Raw genomic sequence first — 20,389 nt, 5'->3', positions numbered from 1 at the left:
TCTACCTCCTAAGCGGGGCAAAGCATTCTGCCAATGGAATCGGTTTCAAGGCCAATAACTGGTGTCACATATTTCTTTTGGAAAGAATGCTGGTGTGCTTCCTGGCATGCATCAAGAACACCACGTACATACGCACCTTATCGTGATTACAGCATATCTCATGCCCGCCAAGCAGCGCAACCGCGCAGGGAGCGGGGTTCGCATCGTCAAAGAAGCAAGGGATCAACACGCTCATTGTGTTCAAGTATCTGACGCGCTTAGAATAGGCTTATGGAGGGTAGATTGGAACACTGTGCCAGCCATCTCAGGCCGATCAGTATGTGTGCAGGACGGTATTGTACTGGATGGCATTGTGCTGGACAATACCAATAGTAGACCAATGGTAGAAACAATTTGTTGTTCCCCCTGAGAGGATGGGCTTGCTTTGCTTCTGCAAGTATTTATATGCCGATATGCTGCCCTGTTGTCCGAGTCTGCGTCGGCCTGGACCTTTCACAGCAGCACAGCAAAATCTGCCGCGCCTGAATATCATCTCATCAAGTGCTAATTAATATGGCGGTCACCTCTCTCTCAACACTGGCTCTCTTTGTCCCAATCCTCGTGATTGGCAGCCTGGCTTGGAGGATAATTCACAGTCTTTACTTCCATCCCCTCTCCAAGTTCCACGGCCCGTGGTACGCAGCGTCCTTTTCTATCGTCCATGCACTTGCTTCCACCTTGAAAGTCGAACATGAATGGCTTCTTCAGCTTACGAAGCGCTATGGTGGTACGCCATGTTCTCGTTTACCTTTTCCCTCTGGCGTGAAGCGTTACGCTGCCAGCTTGACCTTGATGTAGTCCTAACCCAAAGCATGGCGTGACTGAGCTCCAGCTTCCAAGCCGATTCGTATTGCTCCAAACCTTCTCCTCTTCCCCCAGCCCTCGGCTGTCAAGGAGATCTACTGGGACTCAAAGCTCAACACCAAGGGCCTGTTCTACGGGAGCGGCGCCCTGGGACCCCCTCATCTGTTTACCACCCTGGACGGCGATCAGCACAAGGAGCTGAGAAAGGCGATCGGCGGACCGCACTACACCATCGGAACGCTCAAGAATCACTGGGAGCCGAGGTTCGACGACCTCATCCTGACGGCTCTCGAAAAATGGACCGAGAAGTCGGAGAGGGGCGAGACCATACAGCTGTGTGATAAAGTCGCGTAAGTGCCCCCTTCTTTCATACCTGATTTGGTCCTTGTCATCGGGGCTGGCTAACTGTCATTCGTTTTTGTCCAACCCGAAAAAAGTGAATTCGCCGCCGACGTCATGACCATGGTGTCCTTCTCAGAGCCCTGGGGCTTTGTGCGAAACGACCGCGATGAGCGTGAACTCCTGAAGCGTTGGCGCGATAGCCTGCCCTACTTTGGATTTGTGAACCGGTTTCGCTGGTTCCGCGACGTGGTCATGAAGTCCTCGTGGGGCGTCTACTTCCTCCCATCCAGTTCCGACAACACCGGTATGGGCTTCTTCATGCGCGAGGCAGACAGGCAGGTGACCATCCGGGAGTACCGAATGAAGAATCAGCAGTACTCCCAGGAGTGTCCGGATTTTCTGCAGCAGTAAGCTTGCTCAACACCCCCCCTTTTTTTTTCTTTTCCATGCAGCTTCCCCTCACAGCCCCCAACACATCCCAAAAAAGACCTCCTTGTCGGTGTTGGATCGACTGACACACCAAAAAAACAACCCCCAACAAAAACAGCTGCCTCGAGGCCCGCATCGGCACCAAACCACTCTCGCCGGTGCAGAAGCGCGCCCACATCACGCTCCTGTTCCAGGCCGGCGCCGACACCACGGGCACCGCGCTGGGCTGCACCTTTCGCTTCCTGGTCACGAACCCAGACGTCATGTCCCGCTGCCAGGCCGAGATCGACGCCGCCGACCAGGCCGGCAAGCTGTCCAGCCCCGTCGTCCAGTACGAGGAGACGCGCACGCACCTGCCGCTGGTCGTGGCCTGCATCCGGGAGTCGCTGCGCCTGCACCCGCCGGCGCCGACGCTGTTTCCGCGCATCGTGCCGCGCGCCGGCGGGGGCGGGCTCGGAGCCAAAAAGACCAGCAGCAGCGGCGGCTTCAAGACCATCGGCGACGTGGTGCTGCCGCCCGGCTTCGAGGTCACGACGCACCCCTACGTCGTGCAGCGGGACCCGGTTTTGTATGCGCCGGACCCCGAGGTGTTCCGCCCGGAGAGGTGGCTGGAGGCCAGCCCGGAGAAGCTGAGCGAGATGGAGGCTGGGCAGTTTACCTTTGGCGTCGGGCCGAGGGTGTGTTTGGGCAAGGACGTGGCTTACATGGAGTTGTACAAGCTGATACCACAGGTCTTGCGCACTTTCGACATGGACCTGCAGCGTCCAGGCCAATTTGTGGTCGCTGGAGGTGTAGCCTTCAACAATGACTTTGCAGTGAAGCTACGTGTGAGGAAGAGTGGTGAGGTATGAGTCTATTATTTGGTTTTAGCGGCGTTGGTATACAGACTTGATTCTTTTTGTCGACTTGTTCATGTCAAGTTTAGGAAACTTGTCTTTTTAGTAACTGTATAAGAGCGTATTCTTCCGCCCATCGAGGAAGTCCCCAAAGATGGTATTGTATTGAACAACTCCCTCGAGTCCCAGGGTGTTGATTTTGCAGAGATTCATTTTTGGATTAAGCAACTGGCTCGGTGGATTTCTGGGTCAAATTCATTTACACCGTTCTGTCTGAAATGTGCTATAAACACTTGAACTCATCAACCTCGAATAACAAGACTCTGTTGGACTAATCACATATACATGTTGCAGTACAGACATTTATGCACGACTAGGAGACAAGGGATTCCGGGACTTGGATCCATGGTACACCAGGTGCTTCAAGCCGTTTATATAAGGCGGCGCGTTTCTGCATTACCCGGTTATGCAATTCAACGCTCAAAAAGAAATACCTTGCAGGTACCTAGGTACCTAGTCATTCGGTCAGAAATGCCATGAGCTCCCCGCCGCCTGCCAAGGCTGTCATAACCAATAGCCTGGTGGAGTTCTTTGGGACGAACTTCGCAGAGAGATTGGAGCTTGCCTTGGTGAGTTTTGTGGCCAACTCCACCATGCCGTAAACGGGTACTACCAGGTGCCGCAGCTGCGTGGCCTACAAAGAAGAAATATGAGGAACCAAAACACATCCGCTGTAATTTGGCCCTGTTATACCGGCCGCATTGACCATTGTTAGCGCCATTGCAGCCATTCTGGCGAGCCTCAATTACGGGATTGGAAGCGGCGAGCTGTATAGCAGCCGGGACAACGTGAGAGAAGGAGAGAGAGCTTCAAGATGAAACATTATGGAAATCGTTGGTTTGCTAGCACACTATATCGTCTCAATCCAACACAAAAGTCGCTCCGGTTCTGGCTTCGGTACTCCGCCAAGCCAATCACAGCCAACCCCATTTTCATTCTTTCGCAACCGGCTTCCTTGCCACCATCAAAAACATGGGCGTGAACAGCCCCTCCTTTCCTCCCGCGACCAGCGCAGCCGCCGTCGTCGACAAGCTGTCGGCCGTCTTTTTGGTTCCGGGGGGTACCAGGCCGATGGATTCCACGACTCCCAAGACGGTGTGCGCAATCGCACGCCCGGCAGGGGTCATTGTAAACGTCGACAAGATGTCGCCAAAGGTGCTCGCGTACTGCCAGGCGTTTCCTCCCAGCGGCCAGTACCAAGGCGCGCGGTCCGAGTTGTCGGCCAGGTCCTCAGACTCGAGGAGCTCAAAGCCGGCCGCCTTGATGGCCGCGATGGCCGTTTGCGCCGTTTGCAGATTGGCGATGCCTCCACCGTGCTCGATGCCGAAACGGATCTCCTTGTGGTGGGGGTCGTTTTCGTCGTAGGCGTCCGTCATGACCCATTCGTACAGCCCAAAGATGCCGCCGGGCTTGAGGACGTTGAAAATCTGCTTGTAAACGTCCTCCAATTTTGGCGCGTGCACAGTGGCCTCGATCGAGTACACGGCGTCGAAGGTTTCTTTTTCGAACGGCAGCGCCATGAAATCTCCCTGCACAAATTTCAATTGCTCGCCCGCCCCGTAACCTTCCATCTCGGCATACCGCCTGGCGCGTTCAACCTGGTACTCGTTGATTGTAATGCCCGTAATATTGGCGCCGGTAAACTTTGCGATTTGCCGCGCAGGTCCGCCGACACCGCATCCGATATCCAAAACCTTCATGCCCTTTTTGATACCGATGCGGTGCGCGAGGGTGTGTTCGTATCGTGTAATGGCCGAGGCAAAAGTTTCTCCGGGGGCAAAGGTGCAGAAATGGAAAGATTGTCCCCATCCGTATTCGTAAAAGTCGGTCACTAGGTTGTAATACCTGTGATGTATCATGGTTAATACTGGTTGAGTTACAAAAACACCAAAAAAAAAACTCCAAAACTTACTGTCTCGTTAATGTGGCATAGTCGGCCTTTCTCTCCTCGCGTACTTTGGTGGTCTCGGTTTTTGCCGTTTTACCATCCCAATGCCGGAAATATTGATCAACAGCCGTTTTGGAAGCCTCGCGGTCCTTGCCCAGCATGGAGCTAAGTCCGCCCATATTGGCCGAACTGCCCTTGTGCAGGACTTGTTCGAATGTCATGTCTGCGGTGTCTCTGCGGCGGGTAATTTGAGTCTTGGACGAAGGGTGTTGTTGTTTGGACATGCTGATTAGTGGTTGTGCAAGTTTGCGGGATGACTAAAAATTACAGTGACAGGTCGCTGAGAAAGGATCGAGAAGTATCGAATGGTTCGGTTCCCTGGCGGTTCAAATAGTGCTGTCAAAAGAATTTATTGTAGGGAGAGTTCGGAATCGGCCGGTTTTGGCTATATATAACTGCCAGCCGTATTCGCGCAAAGAATTTTTCAACAGTCGATTCCCGTCTGGGTGAAATAACAAAAAAAAAAAAAAAAAAAAAAAAAAAAAAAAAACCTCGGCCGAATTCGAATGCGATGGTTCACGCTAGGACGATGCGGAACCCGGATTCGAGTGATACCGGCAAGCCGGTTAAAATAGAGCCGCGTTAAATGGCCTCTACGATTCCTTAGTCGGCTCTTAAATCGACCACCCAGTACTAAAACATAGCAAATACGTTCCAATACCCATTACCACTATTAAGACCATTCCCGGCTTGCTAGCACCACCTTTTGCACCTCGCTTGTGTCCATCTGCACTGTGTCTTAGATCCTATAGCATTCCGGGTAACAGTAGGTAGCCCCGCACGCCCTATACCCTGCAGGAGGCGAATGTTAGCACATTTACGTCGGCCTAAAACAAACAACACTGCTACCATTCCCAGGAGCACCTATTCCGCCGCCTATTCCACCGCTGATTCCACCGCCTGTTCCAGCGCATGTTCCACCGCATGTTCCACCGCATGTCCACCGCATGTTCCACCGCCTATTCCGCCACCTATTCAACCACTTGTTCCAGTACTTGTTGCACCATTATTTTACTCCGTACCGTTTTCGAGCAAATACGGAGTGGTGCAAACGCACAGGTTGTTACAGGTGCAGGTGCAAGAAATGGTCGTGTAAGTTGTACCTAGTGCAGACGATCGCTGTTTGGGTTCAAGCGTGAAGTATTTTTTGAGGCCGAATAAAAACTTCTGGAGGCTATTTAACGTGGCCCCCGGCATATGCCGACTGTTATCTCACTCATCGTCTTTCGTTTGCCTTCAAAGGACGCAAATGTAAAACCGGAGACGCTAGACATCCGTGACTTGGATTGGGGAGGACCATCGCCAACCAACAAAAAAACTTTCAGCTCAACGCACAAGAAGCAATATCCCGCCCGAGTCACCGCCATTGTCCTTGCGGCCTCCTCATCCGACCTCGCCTCTGCTGGCCACTTTCGGTGACCAAAAAGAGTAAGACTGCACTGTGCTGGTTTCGCGCTAACGGCGCAGTGTCCGGCGACAGTAGCGCGAGAATTTGTCTTCAATAGATGCGTTAACGCACATGCAGGTCTGACAGCCCGTCTTAGGGCAAACCTAAGGAGAATGTTCCACTGCTCCGAAACATGTGACTGCAAACTGGAAGCGAATAGTGCGCAATTGCCGGAAAACATTGCCATGTTCGGGTTCCAAGCTTCGCAACGCATCAAAGGGTATAGGCCGTGGGAGCTGATATAGGGTGAATCGCAAGATGAGAGCCCTGGATATTTTGCGATTTTTTTGGGGGTGGTTACTAAGTATACGTTCACTCCCTTTGACAAGTAATCTTGCTCCTCTTGGAAGCCGGACACCAGTTTCTAACCCCCAAAGGCGTCTCTCCCTCCACCGTGTCTCAGTCCGCCAAAACACTCGCGTCCCATCATACTTTCTCCTCCCAGACAGGCAGCTAGCTCACTTCCATGACCTAGGACCTGTCCAAAGTCTCCCGAGAAAATGTGCATTAGTTATACCGGGCCTGCAGTGACGCACCGGGTAGCGGCAGTAGGCTCAAGCTGGTCCCCCCCTTAACTACAACGACGTGCTTAGATACGCAACAGAAAAAAAAAAAAAAAAAAAAAAAGACAACATAAAGCGGCGTTCGAAATTGAAATGCGTTCCACCACGTAGGGATGTGGAACTTATTTTACGAAAAGGGAGCTCGGTATGCAAAAAGAGAGCTCGGTCTGCGTCCAATCGACTGGCAAACATGAGTTGAAACCGTGCCATAAGTTAGTCTGTACCAAAAACCTTGCGATTCTCGAGCGTTCAAAGGGAAAAAAACCTTCACATGGTTCAAATCTTCGAAAATCGGTGCATCACCTTCGGGAGCCGCCGATTTCCCTCGTACCACGTAGACGACCAGACACAATGAAAGACACGGCATTCGGCCTGCTCAACGCAACAACCCAATGCCTACGGAGAGTGACAACCGGCGCTGCCTAGCCCGTGGCAGGACTAGGGGCGGTTGACCTCATCCGATCGAAGCCCGATAAACGACGAAGCGGGGAATGTACCGTAAGTCAAGACATTGTCGGGCTGGGTTGCCTCTAGCTTATGCCCAAGCTGCAGGTTCCATCACGTGGCAGTGGTAGCATCTCATCAGTTAAACGCAGCGCAAGTCAACGTTTGTTGAGGGATATGCCAAGGACTTCACGGGCCTTGACGTTTTTTTTTTCTTTCTTTTTTTTTCCCAATACATTCCGATCGTTCAGTCTCAGACTTTGTAAAAACCTTCCAGCGCTGCAATGCAGGCAATCTGCCATAATCGGGCCGCGAGGGCGCGGGCGCAGGTTGGCCTGAAGTTAGGTCTTGGAACACAGCTTTTGCCATGCAAATACCGTCCAGGTGCTCCTGTGTCGGTCATCGGAGTCAGCAGAATCGTTCCTGCCCTCTATGAGAAAATATAAAAGACAGCTAGGATGCAGGTGGATCCCCTAGCAGAGAATAGAACAATTTACTATGCAAGGTGCCTACTTTGATACCCTCCCAGCCAGGTAGAAGTTGCGATATATACCTATGTAGAAATAGGGAAAAGTACGTACATCTCTTTCGTAGGGCTACAGATATTTACTGTCCGCCACAAGCCACCCGCGACTAGTCAAGTTTGTTTTCTTAATTACGTCGGTATGGTGAACAAAAACTCTGTCCATACCCTATACCCGCTTGGAAATTCCTTTTCCATCTGCACTTCGCATGCTCCATTGGGAAAGCCTCTATATACATCGGAAGCATCTTTCGTGTTATCCCATAAATGCAGCTCAAGTTTGGAGGGCGCCTTCTTCTGATATTTCATTTGGTTTCCGGTCGGGTCCCAGGGAGTGGCGACATGAACCATGCACATGGTTGTATACTTGGGGGGAGCAGCCGTTGATTCGGTAGCACAAAGCACCAAGACGGCAGTTTTGACGGCAAAAGAGGTTGAGAATCGCATGATGCCAATTGTCTTTGTTGAACAAGAAACGAAAGTGAACAAATCTTTTCTCAGCGTTGGGCTTTGGGTTGTTGATGATGTCTAAAGAAGATAAAAGGAAATGGAAATGTGTGTTTTGGCGTGTATATACGGCGTTGGATGAGACGCTTGAATTGAACATGAGCTCTTTTTTCTTTTCCCTTCTTCAGTTTCTATACAAATAGAGAACGCGTCCCATTTATCCAAAAGCTGCAATCCTCGAGAGTCAAAATGATGGACTGGAGTAAAAATAGCTGCAGCATTTAAGTCGAGAAGTGCCCAAGTGTTGATGAGTGTCGTCGGCACACTATTTGCGTATAAGACCTACAGGGTAATGATTCAAGCAAGTGAAAATTAGGGTATAGGAAAAATATCCAAGTCTATAAAAGGAGAAGTCCGATCCTGACTCAGCTAATACGGCTTAGCAAAGGAAACCTGAGCGCTTTCCTTGCGGTTTTTCGAAAGTGACTAAAACTATTCCGCAAGAAAAGGTGCTTGGTCCTTGCTTAAAGGAACAGAGTGCCACTCGAAGTTGTCCAAGTATTGTTGTGTTAGACCAAGCAAAAGCTTTGTTGATTTGCATACTGATACCTAGCCGCATGTTCATGGTCAGGTCTCATCGAGTTGATGGGGAAAAAGAAAAGAGGCGCAAGGTTGGGATGAACCGTTCTCAGCATGCCAGTGAAATGAATCATCATGCGGGAGCTTTGCGCCCTGCAAGCTCGCAAAAGGGAGAAGTTCCAGGGTGTGGTACAACCCATTTTTCAAAGGGACTCGATCTCGCAGGTGGTTTGGCTGACGGCAGCGCCGAACAGGGGAACCTCGTGCAATGCGGCAACCACATGGCCTTGCATTACTCAGATACCTGTCATTCGGATTCCATGCTTTGCATTTTGTGCTTCTTTTTTTTTTCTCACCAAAGATCCACATATCTCTCCGTAAGTCATGTTTATGTTATGTACGTATGCCCAAACTATTTCAACAGTTATATGACGCGCATTGGTGACATTTGGGATATGAGACATTTGCAGTAGTAATAATCAGCCGGGCCTCATATACTCGAAAGCCTGAATGCTAGGTTGAAAAGGTTGTTCACCATTAATAGTGCGTCTTTTATATCGCACCGACCCGGGCGCCGGGACGTGGTGCTACAAGTTATATTTAGTTGTCTTTGCCTTTTTTTTTACTCGCGTGACTATAGCTGTAAAGGATATATATAATGACTGGGCAGAGAAACATGGTCGACGTGATGTTTTCCTTATTTCCCCAACTATTCTTCTGTAAGAGCGAAAGGGCTCAGCTCCTAAAGTCCAGGCAAGCACACATTTCCAAGAGATGAAAGTATATACGGGATTATATGTACAAGGGAATAATCAATAGAGATGTGCCCCAACTTCAGCTCCACAAACATGGATACCAATCTACAATATCTGACCAGCCTGGCCGGGGACCTGGTTCTTGACGTTTCCGGAACCGATGGTGGCGATCTTGGAGTAGGGGAAGCTGCCGGCGCTCAGGGTGCCCTTCGGGGCCGTGTTGGAGCTGCCGCCGAGGCTGACGTCCTCGGTGACGGCGTAGCCGGTCTGGGGCGAGTCCTCAAAGAGGATGGCCTTGTTGGCGCAGTTGTTGAAGGCAGTGCTCTGCACAAAGGCCTGGGCGCCCATGCGGGTGTTGATGCCGCTGGCCATGACGGTGTCGTAGTAGCTGTTGACCACGTGCAGGGTGCCGAAGCGGAGCAGGGGCGTGCGCGAGTTGATGCGCTGCCAGTGGTTGTTGGCATACGTCACGCGCAGCTTGCCGCGGTCCTCGCTGGCGTTGTTGTCCGAGTGGCCGATGAGCGAGGCCTTCCAGCTGTCGGTGGGGGGAGATGGATTTCCAAGTGTTAGCCGTTGCCTGTTTTGTTGACCTTGTCTCCACTATCAAAAAAAGAAAAGAAAAAAAAAACTTGTCAAAACAATACTTACGCGTCATGAAAGTAGACGTGCGACACGGTGATAAAGTCGGCACCGTGCGAAATGTCCAACAGACCATCCAAGTCATCCTTGCCGGCGTTGAGGTCTCCCTTGAGGTCGCAGTGGTCGACCCAGACGTTGGTGGAGGCGTCGATGCCGATGGCGTCGCCGTTGCTGGCCTTGACGCCCGAGATCTTCATGTTGCGGACGATGACGTTCTTGGCCTGGCGGATGTACAGACCGATGCCGGTCAGAGAGCTGCCGCGCTCGCCGTAGATGGTCTTGTCGGCCGTGACGCGGACCTTGGCGCTGCCCTGGATGTTGCCCGACACGATGATGGTCAGGGGTCCAGACCGGCCCGCCGCCTCGGTCAGCGCCGACAGGGTCTTGACGGTCACGGTGCTGCCGCCTGCGCCTCCGCGGGTTCCGCCGTTCTGCGTGCAGTAGCCGATGTTGCAGGCCTGGTTGGCTTGGCGCTTGATCAGCTCCTCGCGCGTCTCCAGCGGAGAGGCGGCGACGAGGCCGACGAGCAGGGCGAGAGCGTTGAACTTCATGTTTACGGTAGTCGGTGCAAAAAGGCGAAAAGAATGGCAGAGGTTGTCCGGTGCCGAGCACTGAAATACTCGAGCAAAACAGATGACCTGGTGAGCGGCAGTGGCTAGCGGGTGGCGGAGAGATAAGACAGTCAAAGTGAACCTCGATGGAAAGCCGTATCATATATATACCAAAACAGAACAGCTGTAAATGACAATGGAGAAGCCATCAGCCCATCGATGATTCTTTTCTCGTTTCCGCAAGCGTACCCATTCTGGAAAAACTTGGCAAAAGGGGCGCTGAGATCCGGACCATACAAAATGGCAGATCGGACCTGGGATTGCAACCAATGCCAGCTTGGCGGCATATAATTTACTGCCGTACAATACTGTAATGGACTACTTCGTACATTCGAAACGTTGACAAGGCCAGCTCTCCACATGGTGACAAGGGGCGGTGGTTCGACGGAATCCTGTTGTAGATATTTTCCCGCCGTGGAACAATTGGGATCGGCCAAGACCCCCCTGTCGTTGTCCCAATATAGCGATTCGGGTTGGGGGCCGAGAATGCCTGCGAGGGCGGTAGCGAAGGGTGGGTGATTGCCAACGTCGGAGAAGGGCGGGGGCTTTGCTCCCTCTGTATTTCTTGACATTGTTAGTGTGATTGCTTTGCTAAAGAACTGGGGCGTATTGCACATCACGATGCGTTCCAACAAGTGCTTCTTTCTGTTCATTTACCTTGCCCTTTATTCTTAGTTTTGTTTCTCCTTTTCGACTTTTTTTGGGATACAGATCACAAAGTCTTCTCGTCCGGCGATCAATCTGGGAATAGCCTCAAGTGCATGCAAGCTACGGCGAAAGCAACCGTTGCGTCATAATAAGAAAATAAAAAGCGGGGAAATGGATCACGGTAATTGGAGGAAATACCACGAACCGAATGACGGTGAAACACGCTATGGGAAATTGATCAAATTTGGCATGGGTATCATACACACCCATTAAGCATCTCTTGGCGTCAGCGGGATCTGCCGTTGGAGGAAAACCTATAACGAGCCCGATTGAACAGCATTGGCACCGGCATGCACATGAGCAACAGTTTTGTTGTTTCCTCTTTTGTTGAAAAAAAAAAACAATCATCGGATTCGGATGTCGGCAACCGGAAAAGCCATATGTACAAGATACCTTGCTAGGTAATCTATCAGAAAATCAGTCGTGGCACCGGGCCCCTTTCTGACGTACCACGCATAACCTACCACTCTATCTGAACATGTCGATGGAAGCCCCAGGCCTCTATCAAAACGAAACAAAAAGAGATGACTGCTCCAAATTTTGCCTCCACTTTTGACACCTGATCAAGGTTCCACCATTGTACAGTGAACACTTTTCAGGCAATTGCCCCAAACAAAGTTACAACCGCCTCCGGATTTTAAGCTCGTAGGTCATTGACGGAAGTCGCACTATGCTATACCACTTGCTCGCCGGCCTCTCAATCTTCTCAAGCTCATACTCCAACAAGATATGCGCAGCCATGAGCTTGAGCTCGGCTGCAGCAAAAAATCTTCCCGGACAGGCATGCTTTCCGTGACCGAACGCCAAATACTCGGGCGAAGTGCAGGCAAAGGCTGTACGCGCACGTTTTCCATCTTGGGCGCCCGTTTCGTCGTCGCCGCCGTCGCCGTCGTCTGTGGCCTTTGGAGCGAACCGGAAGGGCTGGAATTCATACGGGTCCGGGTAATAAGTTTCGTCGAGCATGACAGGGGCGGCGAAGAATATGATGGGGGTGTCCTTGGGCAGGGTTTGGCCGTTGGGTAACGCCAGGCCTTCGGGGGCCGTGACAAAACGGTTACTGCTGCCGCTCATAAACGTATTGACACGCGCCGACTCTCGCAGTAAAGAATCGAGCTTCTCCATCTTGGCCAGTGCCTTTTTGCTCCATTTCCCGTCGCACGAGGCAAGCACGGAAACAATTTCTTGCCGCAGCTCTTCCTGCACTTGCGGCCCTAGCATCGCCAGGTCCAAAACTAGATCTGTAAAACTGAATGTCGACGTGTGGATTGAAATGTAGTTGGCGAATAGGGCACGGCTGGCCAGCACTTCGGGTCTGGAAAAGTATGGATCCTCGAATTCTTTAGCTTGTTGGATGGCCCACTGTAAGAAGTCGTTTTGCTGGGCCTTTGTGTCGCCGCGGTTTGAATCGGCAAGCCGTTTTTGAATTTCGGGCACGACGATTTTGCGAAATCTCCGCAAAGATAAACGATGTGGCAATGTGATCAACGGTGCGACCAAAGGACGGAGAGGCTTGAAAACATTGTGCAGCAGGCAACCAGCAATGAAAGATCTCTGAACAAACTCCAGCGTTGTTTCTCTCATTTCTGGGCTCCGACACAAGGTCGAACCGTATATCACCCTGTTGCTTACTAAACCCAGAATTTTCTGTACCGTGTCGTAAACCGTAACGGTGGTCCATTCGTCCGACCGCCCCCATTGTTCGGTAAAAGCCACTTTTATGTCCTCCATCATGTCAGGGATTAAATCGCCATAGTTTTTGGTCAAATCTTTGGAAATAAGATTAATGTGTAGAGGAGGATTGTTGAATCTTTTATCGAGAAAGGCGTACTCTAATTGGAGCATCTCGACACCGACGTCGTATAGATTAAGGACGTGGTCGGGCTGCGATAAGATGCTCTTTATCCAGTTTAGTGGTAGAACCACCGTGCCTCTGGGGGTGCCGAAAAATGGAAGAAAGCAGGGCTCTTCGCGGTGTTGTTTGTATGCCGAAAAAACAGCGTTTTGACCATCCGCGGTGTTGCGTATTTTGGCCTGAAAGTAGGGGAACCAGTCGCCCTCCTTCGCGCCAGCGATGGCAAAAGAGGGCAGGTTGCCTGGCTTGAAAAGTGTTTGGTAAAGGAAATAACATGTTGCGAACGCGGACAGGACTGCAATTTCGACTGTTAACACGTTTTCCAACATGGTGGCTATTCTTGTGAAAGATGGATGAGAAAATAATTTGGAACAATAGCAATAACTTTATCCGTTGTCGTGAGTGAGAGCGAGACAAGTTGTATTGTTGATAGTCCCACATATAACGAAGATATAAAAGCATTATGGCAAGTAGTCGGATCGCTCTCGTAATCGTACAGAATTGTTAATCGACTAACAAGGAAACTAACTGCACCAATCAGAAAATCAGATGGCCACCCTTGACTCGTAAGACGTAAGCGGTATTTTTACCTTGAAGTAACATCGTCCTTGGCTAAAAAGAAAAGCGTGCCCGCAATCTGAAGATAGAAGCATACGATTATTGATGGGCTGCCTTGGGATGATGGTCCAAAGGAATTGGAACACGCCCAACATCATCCGAATTTTTTTTTGGCTGGTACTGTTCCAACAAATCTAATAGTAAGCTTCATGATGAAAGCCAAATAAGCAAAAAAAAAAAAAAGATCCAGATTGCTGGGTATTGCCACGTACATTTGGCCGATAAGACAAACGAGGTCCTTGGCCCGCAAAATAACACTCTGGGTTCGGACTGGATCTTGGCTCAAAAGATGGGTAGCTCCCAAGCTGAAGCGAAATAATTGTCGAACCCCCCACAACACCGGTGACGGGACGTCGGCGCAGCAACTAATGTGCCTTTCTGGTCTTTTATTCTGGGGACCTTTCAGTTGCAAAGTGCAAAGGTTGGCGTCAAGACAGTGGGAGGTGGCCAACCCTCGATTATCGGTGAAATAGAGGTACGTTCCCACCCTCTACAATCGTTAATGTCTCGAGTGGAACAAGTTACAAATCGGCTGTTTGTGCTACCAAATAATTCCGCTGGATACGGGCGATTTCCATCCAGCCGCCGGCCCTTCATCCGATGTTGGACAGGATGTCTATTTTTGGCATTGTTCTCTGATCGCGGCGACCCTGACAAGTGCCAATTGCATCAAGCGCGTTTAAACACCAAGAATCCATATTAGTGTCACAAATCTTCGTGCTTGAACCGTATTACTTTTTCATGGGAACCAGGCTTAGATACAGACAGATCTACAGTAAGGCGCCGATTCAAATGAAACAAAGTCCCCGGAGTTGAATTCAACAAGTGAAAAGCTACCAAGTTAACACAAACCTAGAATCGTGCTAATGGACGTTAAATTTTGCGGTAATCGTAGTCTGTACTCGTCACCCAGTTTCTCCGTTCTATCTTCCCGGCTCAGCTCCGAACGGCTCTTCTCGAATTAGGTTGACGTGCCTGGGAGACTGGCTGCCAACCGTGGTCTACCTCGCTTGTCAACAAAACGTGGATCAAGTTGGCGATAGAACTCAGGGTTTTCGTTATTCGGCTACCTACCTACCTTGCCTGGGTGTGCACGTGGAATGGGGAACTTGGTGCCTCTATCATTGGGGAGCCACATTCGGACGAACTCTAGATAATACCAAAGTTGAGCCAATGCTATAAACGGCTGACAAGCGGGCCGTTCTTTTGACATATGCTATTATTGAAGATTTGGGACAGTCCACAAATGGGATTCCAAGATGGGAATGATTAAACGCATGGAAAAGTCTGAAGAGTCAGGCCCTGATGGGAGGGAGCGCGCAATGAACTGCGATTGGGGAAAGTCTAATTTATGGTGTCAAGGGGTTGAATTTGCACCGTTTCACCAAGCACAGAACTGTGAAAGCATATCACCTGCCCTCTATTGCGTCATGGCAAATGAATTAGTTTCTGTGAATTTTCGTCTTGGCTACCTGGATACTCTATATACCTTGGCGTCGCTTGTCTTCTGAGGGTATCCTTTTGTTAACAGCCAGCCACCCAAATCTGAGACCCAGGCTATGCTCCCACGGCGTGCCGGTCTTAGTGTACACTGTACAGACGGGGCAAGTCTCGTTCATCACCTACGTCTACGGCACCCCGGATACATGTTACAACGAGAGTTTGAGTCGACGTAAGCTGCCCAATCTTGCTCGTAATTCATGTCAGCGCATGCCGGAGCATTTCTGCATGTTCTCGTGCGTTGTAGCCGGGTGTAGATCGTGTGACCGCAGAGGTATCTGGTGTGAATCTCTCGATACCAGCACATATTGTATTGTTATCAGACTTGGTAGTTGAGGTTTTGGGGATTGGTGTTTGGTTATCTGGTTGTTTGGGTTGGCTGATTGAACCGTGTTGAGACGCGATGCCACAAGAGGTATTTATAGAAGCAAGCCTGTGTGGCAATCACACATCGACAGTTGCTCAAATGGCACAGCAAAGCGACGTGCATGGGTACTGTAATAAAAAGTGACAGAGGAGAGCAATCACTGTTGACGAAGATTCATACGTCTTGGTGCATTCTCGCACACGGCAGACTGCGATGGCGAGTTTTGACACTGGGCATTGACCAGAACTAGGCTCGCAACCAACGTAATCTCCTTTTCCCTCTTGTTACTCTTCCTCAGATGCTACAAGCCGACGCAGGCATAGTTATCTCGCCACATTTCTCTGCACCCGGAGCCAAGGTTGGGATTCCACCTCACAATATATGCAAGCAGTTACTCCATACTGAAGAGCCCACCAAAGATCTCAGAGCTGAAACCGTTTGCCCAGTCGACGCAGGAGTGGATGTATGATGGTCTCATTCAGGTCTGCCTCGATCTGGTCTGTAGCCTCAACAAGTAGGGACCTCGGAGCTCGACTGCACCAATGGCTGTCGACGGCGACGGCGGAAGTGAGATTCTTGAGCGTAATTCGTCCTCCATTTCGCAGCCGCCAAGAGCAATAACCATAGAGCCTGGCAAGTAACGTTGGGCTCCACATCTCCGACCCCCCTAAAGTCCGGCCCCCTTGAAAAATGTAACGACGAAATACCCCTTTTATAAACCGATTTAAATGTAAAACTATCAACGCACAATAATACAATCATTGTCAGGCTCTCCCGGTTCGCTAACCTCTTCTCCATCGTTCAAAGCTTCTAAACAGTCCCTATTATTTTCCTGTGCTTCATAAACGTTTTTTTTGCTGACCAAAAGCTCGTTGGGATCCGGAATTACCCTTTTCCTTTTGACCGGCCGTACCGCCTCCAATTTTGCGTTTAACAAACTGATTTTTTGCTGAGCTTCAGCCAATAAGATATCCTTGGTTTCGAAGCTTTTTTGGACTTTTGCAAACAAAAGCCGTGAAGTGGCGTTACTTTTTTCGGACCGGGAAATTTCCTGTAGTTGAAGTCGAATATCTCGGGTCGTTTTAGGGGTTTTCCAAATAAGTAAAGACTGGTCGTTAATTTTTTGGGTTGGGCTTTCCGGTGTTTTATCCCTTTGGAAGCCGTTATTTTTACCTTTTTCGACGTTGGCGTTGCTATTTTCTAACAAAAAAGGGTTTAAAAGTGGTTTTGCCAAGTTCACCGGCCATAACCCCGTCGTACGCCAACCAGATTGAATGGTTTTTGCTATAAATGCTTTTGATCTGGCTTTTCGATAGCAAAGTAGAAAGTTTCGTTTCCCAACAACCGTTGAACAGCAAAACTGGTTTACAAATCCCAGGTGACGTCGATAAGCTTCCTTTAACGGCCCAAAAACCGATAAATCCAACGGTTGAAGAACGTGTGACGAATGAGGGGGTAAATATAGGAGTTGAATATTGTTTTGCAAGCAAAGAAGCATAAATTCGTCCGTTATATGTGATCCATGGCCATCCAGAACTAATAACCGCTTTTCAGGGGTTAAAGGTTGGGTATACGGAATAAACACCTTTTTTAACCATTCGATACCTGTTTCATTATTTGTCCACCCGTTTTCGGTTGCATGAAATTGCCAGGTATCGAAAGGACTTAAATCAGCTGGAAACCATTGTTGCTGTACGTTTTTCCCCTTAAATATAACGAGGGGAGGTATAACAGCCCCCGTAGCTGATACACATTCGATTATGCTCGTCCAACCCCGCGTTCCAGGCTCTTTTCGCTGTAATGGCCGGATTTTATTACGCCCTAACACCAGGCCATTAGATCCTTTGCCTTCCATTATACCTGTTTCGTCCATATTCCAACGGTTGGCCGGTTTTATAGTATCGACAACGGGATTTTTCAAATAGGACCACCAAGATTTAATTACCTCGGTTGTAGCCCCATTAACCCGGGCATTTTCTATTCGCCGGGGTCTTTGGGTTTTCAAAATTGGATATCGGGCTATAAAACGGCTAACCCAATGTTTCCCAAGGCTTTTTCTTTCTCCGGCGGCCTGAAGAATTCGTTCCGCAAAATAGCGTAGTTCTTGATGCGTTGGCGGAAGGCCTAACGCGGCCTGCGCAAGTACCCAATCTGCCAAATAGGTTTCCTGCTCCTGTGAAAGCCTTTGACAAAATCTTTTCGCTTGTTGAATTGACTGGGCCCCCTTTAAACGATCGTGAAGGGTACTCCGAGGAATACCCCATTTTTGCGAGGTTTTGTGAACTGATTTGCCATTTCTTATGTCAGAAATGGCAGCAAGAAGCTGATTTTCAGTGTACTGTTTCATTGGAAGGTTTGGAGCAAGAATCTTCAAAAATCAAGTTCTAAAGTGAAAAATTCGTCTAGATATTTATAAAATAAAACAAAGGGTTGACGTGGCTGAGTAGATATTTTTAGGGGCCGGACTTTAGGGGGGTCGGAGATGTGGAGCTCAACGTTACCGGTTTCGTCCATATTCCAACGGTTTTCCGGTTTAATAGCGTTAATAACCGGGTTCGTAATATAAAGCCACCAAGATTTAATTACCTCCGTAGTAGCGCCATTAACCCGGGCGTTATCTATTCGACGGGGCCTTTGGGTTTTAAGGATTGGATAACGAGCCAAAAAACGAGTTATCCAACGTTTTCCAAGGCCTTTTGTCTCTCCGGCGGCTTGAAGAATTCGTTCGGCAAAAAAGCGTAATTCTTGATGCGTTGGCGGAAGCCCTAAAGCTGTTTGGGTAAGTACCCAATCAGCCAAATGCTTTTCCTGTTCCGTGGAAAGCCTTTGAAAAGGGCTTTGTGCTTTTTTATAAGGTTGAGAACCTTTAAGTCGACTTTGAAGTGTAGACCTAGGTATTCCCCATTTTCGGGAGGTTTTTGCAATTGGATTGCCATTATTGACGTCGTTAATTGCAGATATAAGCTGTTTTTCAGTATATTGCTTCATTGGAAAATGGAGAATTAAAATCAGAAAAAAGTAAATCCAAAAGTGACAGATTCATCGAGATATTTATAATAGAAGTTGGAGGATAAAAATAAAAGTGTTGTTATTTTTGGGTGCCGAACAGGGGGGGTGCCGAACAGGGGGTACGCCACGTTACGCAGGCGCGATTTGTAAGCACCTTCCGAATAACCTTATTTTTCCACGTTAAAATCGACGTTAAAACTTTCGGCCCATTGCATTTCGAACTTGGCAGATTTTCCAATGAAAAAGAAAGGAGGTAAAACCAACAAAAGTTCGAAAAAAAAGAATTCCCGTACGACGAGGTAAAAAAAGAAAAAAAAAAAGAAACACTGCGTTCGGAGCACGTGGTTCGTTTCGCTTACGACGCACTCTTTACTCCGCTGAACAAAGCTTGTATTGGGACAATGGGGTTTGAAGGCATCAATTTTTCAATTGTATATAAACCATAGCTGGATCTTTGCCGGGAGAGCTGCTAAAGGAGGATAAATAAGTTCAAGACACTAATACAGAAAGACTAGGTGGCTTTGTGCGCGTAAACTTTCCAAACAAGCAGGGCATGGGTACATGAAATGATGAAACCCTACATAGGTGTTACGATCAAGGTATCGGGGTAACCTGTTCTTATGGTAAAATACAGTGGGTTGAAACAACTGAAAGTCTAACTGGGTAACTGGGGTTCTCAATAACTGGGGGTGAAATTATAATCGTTCTCAAATAAATATTAAGGTTAACTAAAATTTAATTGTTGCTAAACAATCCTAAAATCGAATTTATTTACATAATAATAAACGTGCCTTATATAAATTATATTCCAAAAATAATCCTCCTTAATCTGTTACAAATTACAAAAATCATTTCGCCTAATTTGTTATAATCTTTTAAAAATTATTAAAATTATTTTTTTGGCGGTTACGTGGCGTTACGTAATGTCACGGCCAGGCATACATTGGAGAACCTCAGTGTATTAGGCGCTATCGACGAAAATTCTAAACTGAAGAGAAGAGAGAAATTACAATCGTCGACGCGCTCAAGAGACGCGCTTAAATCCGGAGGTAGTGGATCCTTGTCCGATCCCTGGCTCGGTGTGGAGCCGAGTCGTGATTCTGAGGGTAGGTCTAGGGGCCTAATCCTCACGTGATTCTGAGGGTAGGTCTAGGGGCCTGATCCTCACGTGATTCTGAGGGTAGGTCTAGGGGCCTGATCCTCACACGTAACTTCTTCTTTAAATAATCGATATTTTGTCGGTCGGTGTCACAGACCTGAAGGACAGCCACTGGGCTGTCGCTTAGTCATGACCCCTGTCACGTGAAGGCGCGAGGGCCGAGCGCCTCGCGCGCGTATATCTACGCGAAATCTCTGCAGTCTCCGATATGTAGCTCCTCGAGCTACGTCTTCGTCAACAACCACCTGCTACCCTGTACCTGGAAGACTAGATAGCCAATATACTCTGTCCTGTTACCTGATCGCCCGCACCTACCTGTCCGCCCTGCCTGCCCGTGACATTACGTAGCTCCTTCATTAGGTGCCCGCGATGCCTGCGTTACTGCAACCCCCGATCTTAACCGATTCGACCGAGGAACTGATCGAACACCTACAAGGACACCCTGAACAATGGGTGTCTTACATCTCCGATTCCTACCAAAAGCTGCAACTATTGCACGATAGCAACGTCCGCCTGAACTCCTGCCTAGAAATGCAGGAAGCCGAGACCCAACGCGCCCGCGCCGAAACGGACCGTGTCCGCGACAAGGCGCAGGCCGACATTCTGGCCATGGCCATGGAAAAGGCCTCCGCCATAACCTCCCGGGATGCCGCTTTCGCCGAATTAGAGAAAACACGGTCCGAACTGAAGGAAGTTCGGACCGTAACGCT

The 20,389-nt window shown here is 49.3% G+C and overlaps 5 protein-coding genes across 5 annotated transcripts; 1 reads left to right on the top strand and 4 right to left on the bottom strand.

Annotated features, from left to right (window-relative positions):
• Window positions 1–552: 552 nt before the first annotated feature.
• Window positions 553–2,827, top strand: MGG_04345 (cytochrome P450 17A1; the record flags this gene model as incomplete). The annotated part of the gene is made up of 5 exons (XM_003719411.1): window positions 553–766; window positions 872–1,193; window positions 1,281–1,592; window positions 1,733–2,459; window positions 2,810–2,827. 5 exons carry the CDS (start codon window positions 553–555, stop codon window positions 2,825–2,827), a joined length of 1,593 nt encoding a protein of 530 aa, XP_003719459.1.
• Window positions 2,828–3,307: 480 nt separating this feature from the next.
• MGG_04346 (sterol 24-C-methyltransferase) lies at window positions 3,308–4,927 on the bottom strand. The gene is made up of 2 exons (XM_003719410.1): window positions 4,423–4,927; window positions 3,308–4,355 (listed from the first exon to the last, which is right to left on the bottom strand). The coding sequence occupies exons 1-2, from the start codon at window positions 4,680–4,682 to the stop codon at window positions 3,443–3,445; spliced, it is 1,173 nt and encodes a 390-aa protein (XP_003719458.1). The 5' UTR covers window positions 4,683–4,927; the 3' UTR covers window positions 3,308–3,442.
• Window positions 4,928–7,165: 2,238 nt separating this feature from the next.
• Window positions 7,166–7,792, bottom strand: MGG_17629 (uncharacterized protein; the record flags this gene model as incomplete). The annotated part of the gene is made up of 2 exons (XM_003719409.1): window positions 7,166–7,342; window positions 7,604–7,792. 2 exons carry the CDS (start codon window positions 7,790–7,792, stop codon window positions 7,166–7,168), a joined length of 366 nt encoding a protein of 121 aa, XP_003719457.1.
• Window positions 7,793–9,321: 1,529 nt separating this feature from the next.
• Window positions 9,322–10,406, bottom strand: MGG_04348 (pectate lyase; the record flags this gene model as incomplete). The annotated part of the gene is made up of 2 exons (XM_003719408.1): window positions 9,322–9,751; window positions 9,865–10,406. 2 exons carry the CDS (start codon window positions 10,404–10,406, stop codon window positions 9,322–9,324), a joined length of 972 nt encoding a protein of 323 aa, XP_003719456.1.
• Window positions 10,407–11,792: 1,386 nt separating this feature from the next.
• Window positions 11,793–13,355, bottom strand: MGG_04349 (cytochrome P450; the record flags this gene model as incomplete). Its single annotated transcript, XM_003719407.1, has 1 exon — window positions 11,793–13,355. The coding sequence occupies one exon, from the start codon at window positions 13,353–13,355 to the stop codon at window positions 11,793–11,795; it is 1,563 nt and encodes a 520-aa protein (XP_003719455.1).
• Between the last annotated feature and the right edge of the window lie 7,034 nt (window positions 13,356–20,389).

This window comes from Pyricularia oryzae, chromosome 6, assembly GCF_000002495.2.
Source record: "Pyricularia oryzae 70-15 chromosome 6, whole genome shotgun sequence".
Lineage (NCBI taxonomy): Eukaryota > Fungi > Ascomycota > Sordariomycetes > Magnaporthales > Pyriculariaceae > Pyricularia > Pyricularia oryzae.
Note: the sequence above shows the minus strand (reverse complement) of the source record. Positions and strands in the feature narration are given on the sequence as shown.

Bases quoted from the DNA above. Each gene is read 5' to 3' on its own strand.
- MGG_04346 (XM_003719410.1), bottom strand. From the start codon at position 4,682: ATGTCCAAACAACAACACCCTTCGTCCAAGACTCAAATTACCCGCCGC. The intron at 4,356-4,422 runs GTAAGTTTTGGA...GATACATCACAG, and splicing joins TATGCCACATTAACGAGACA to GTATTACAACCTAGTGACCG.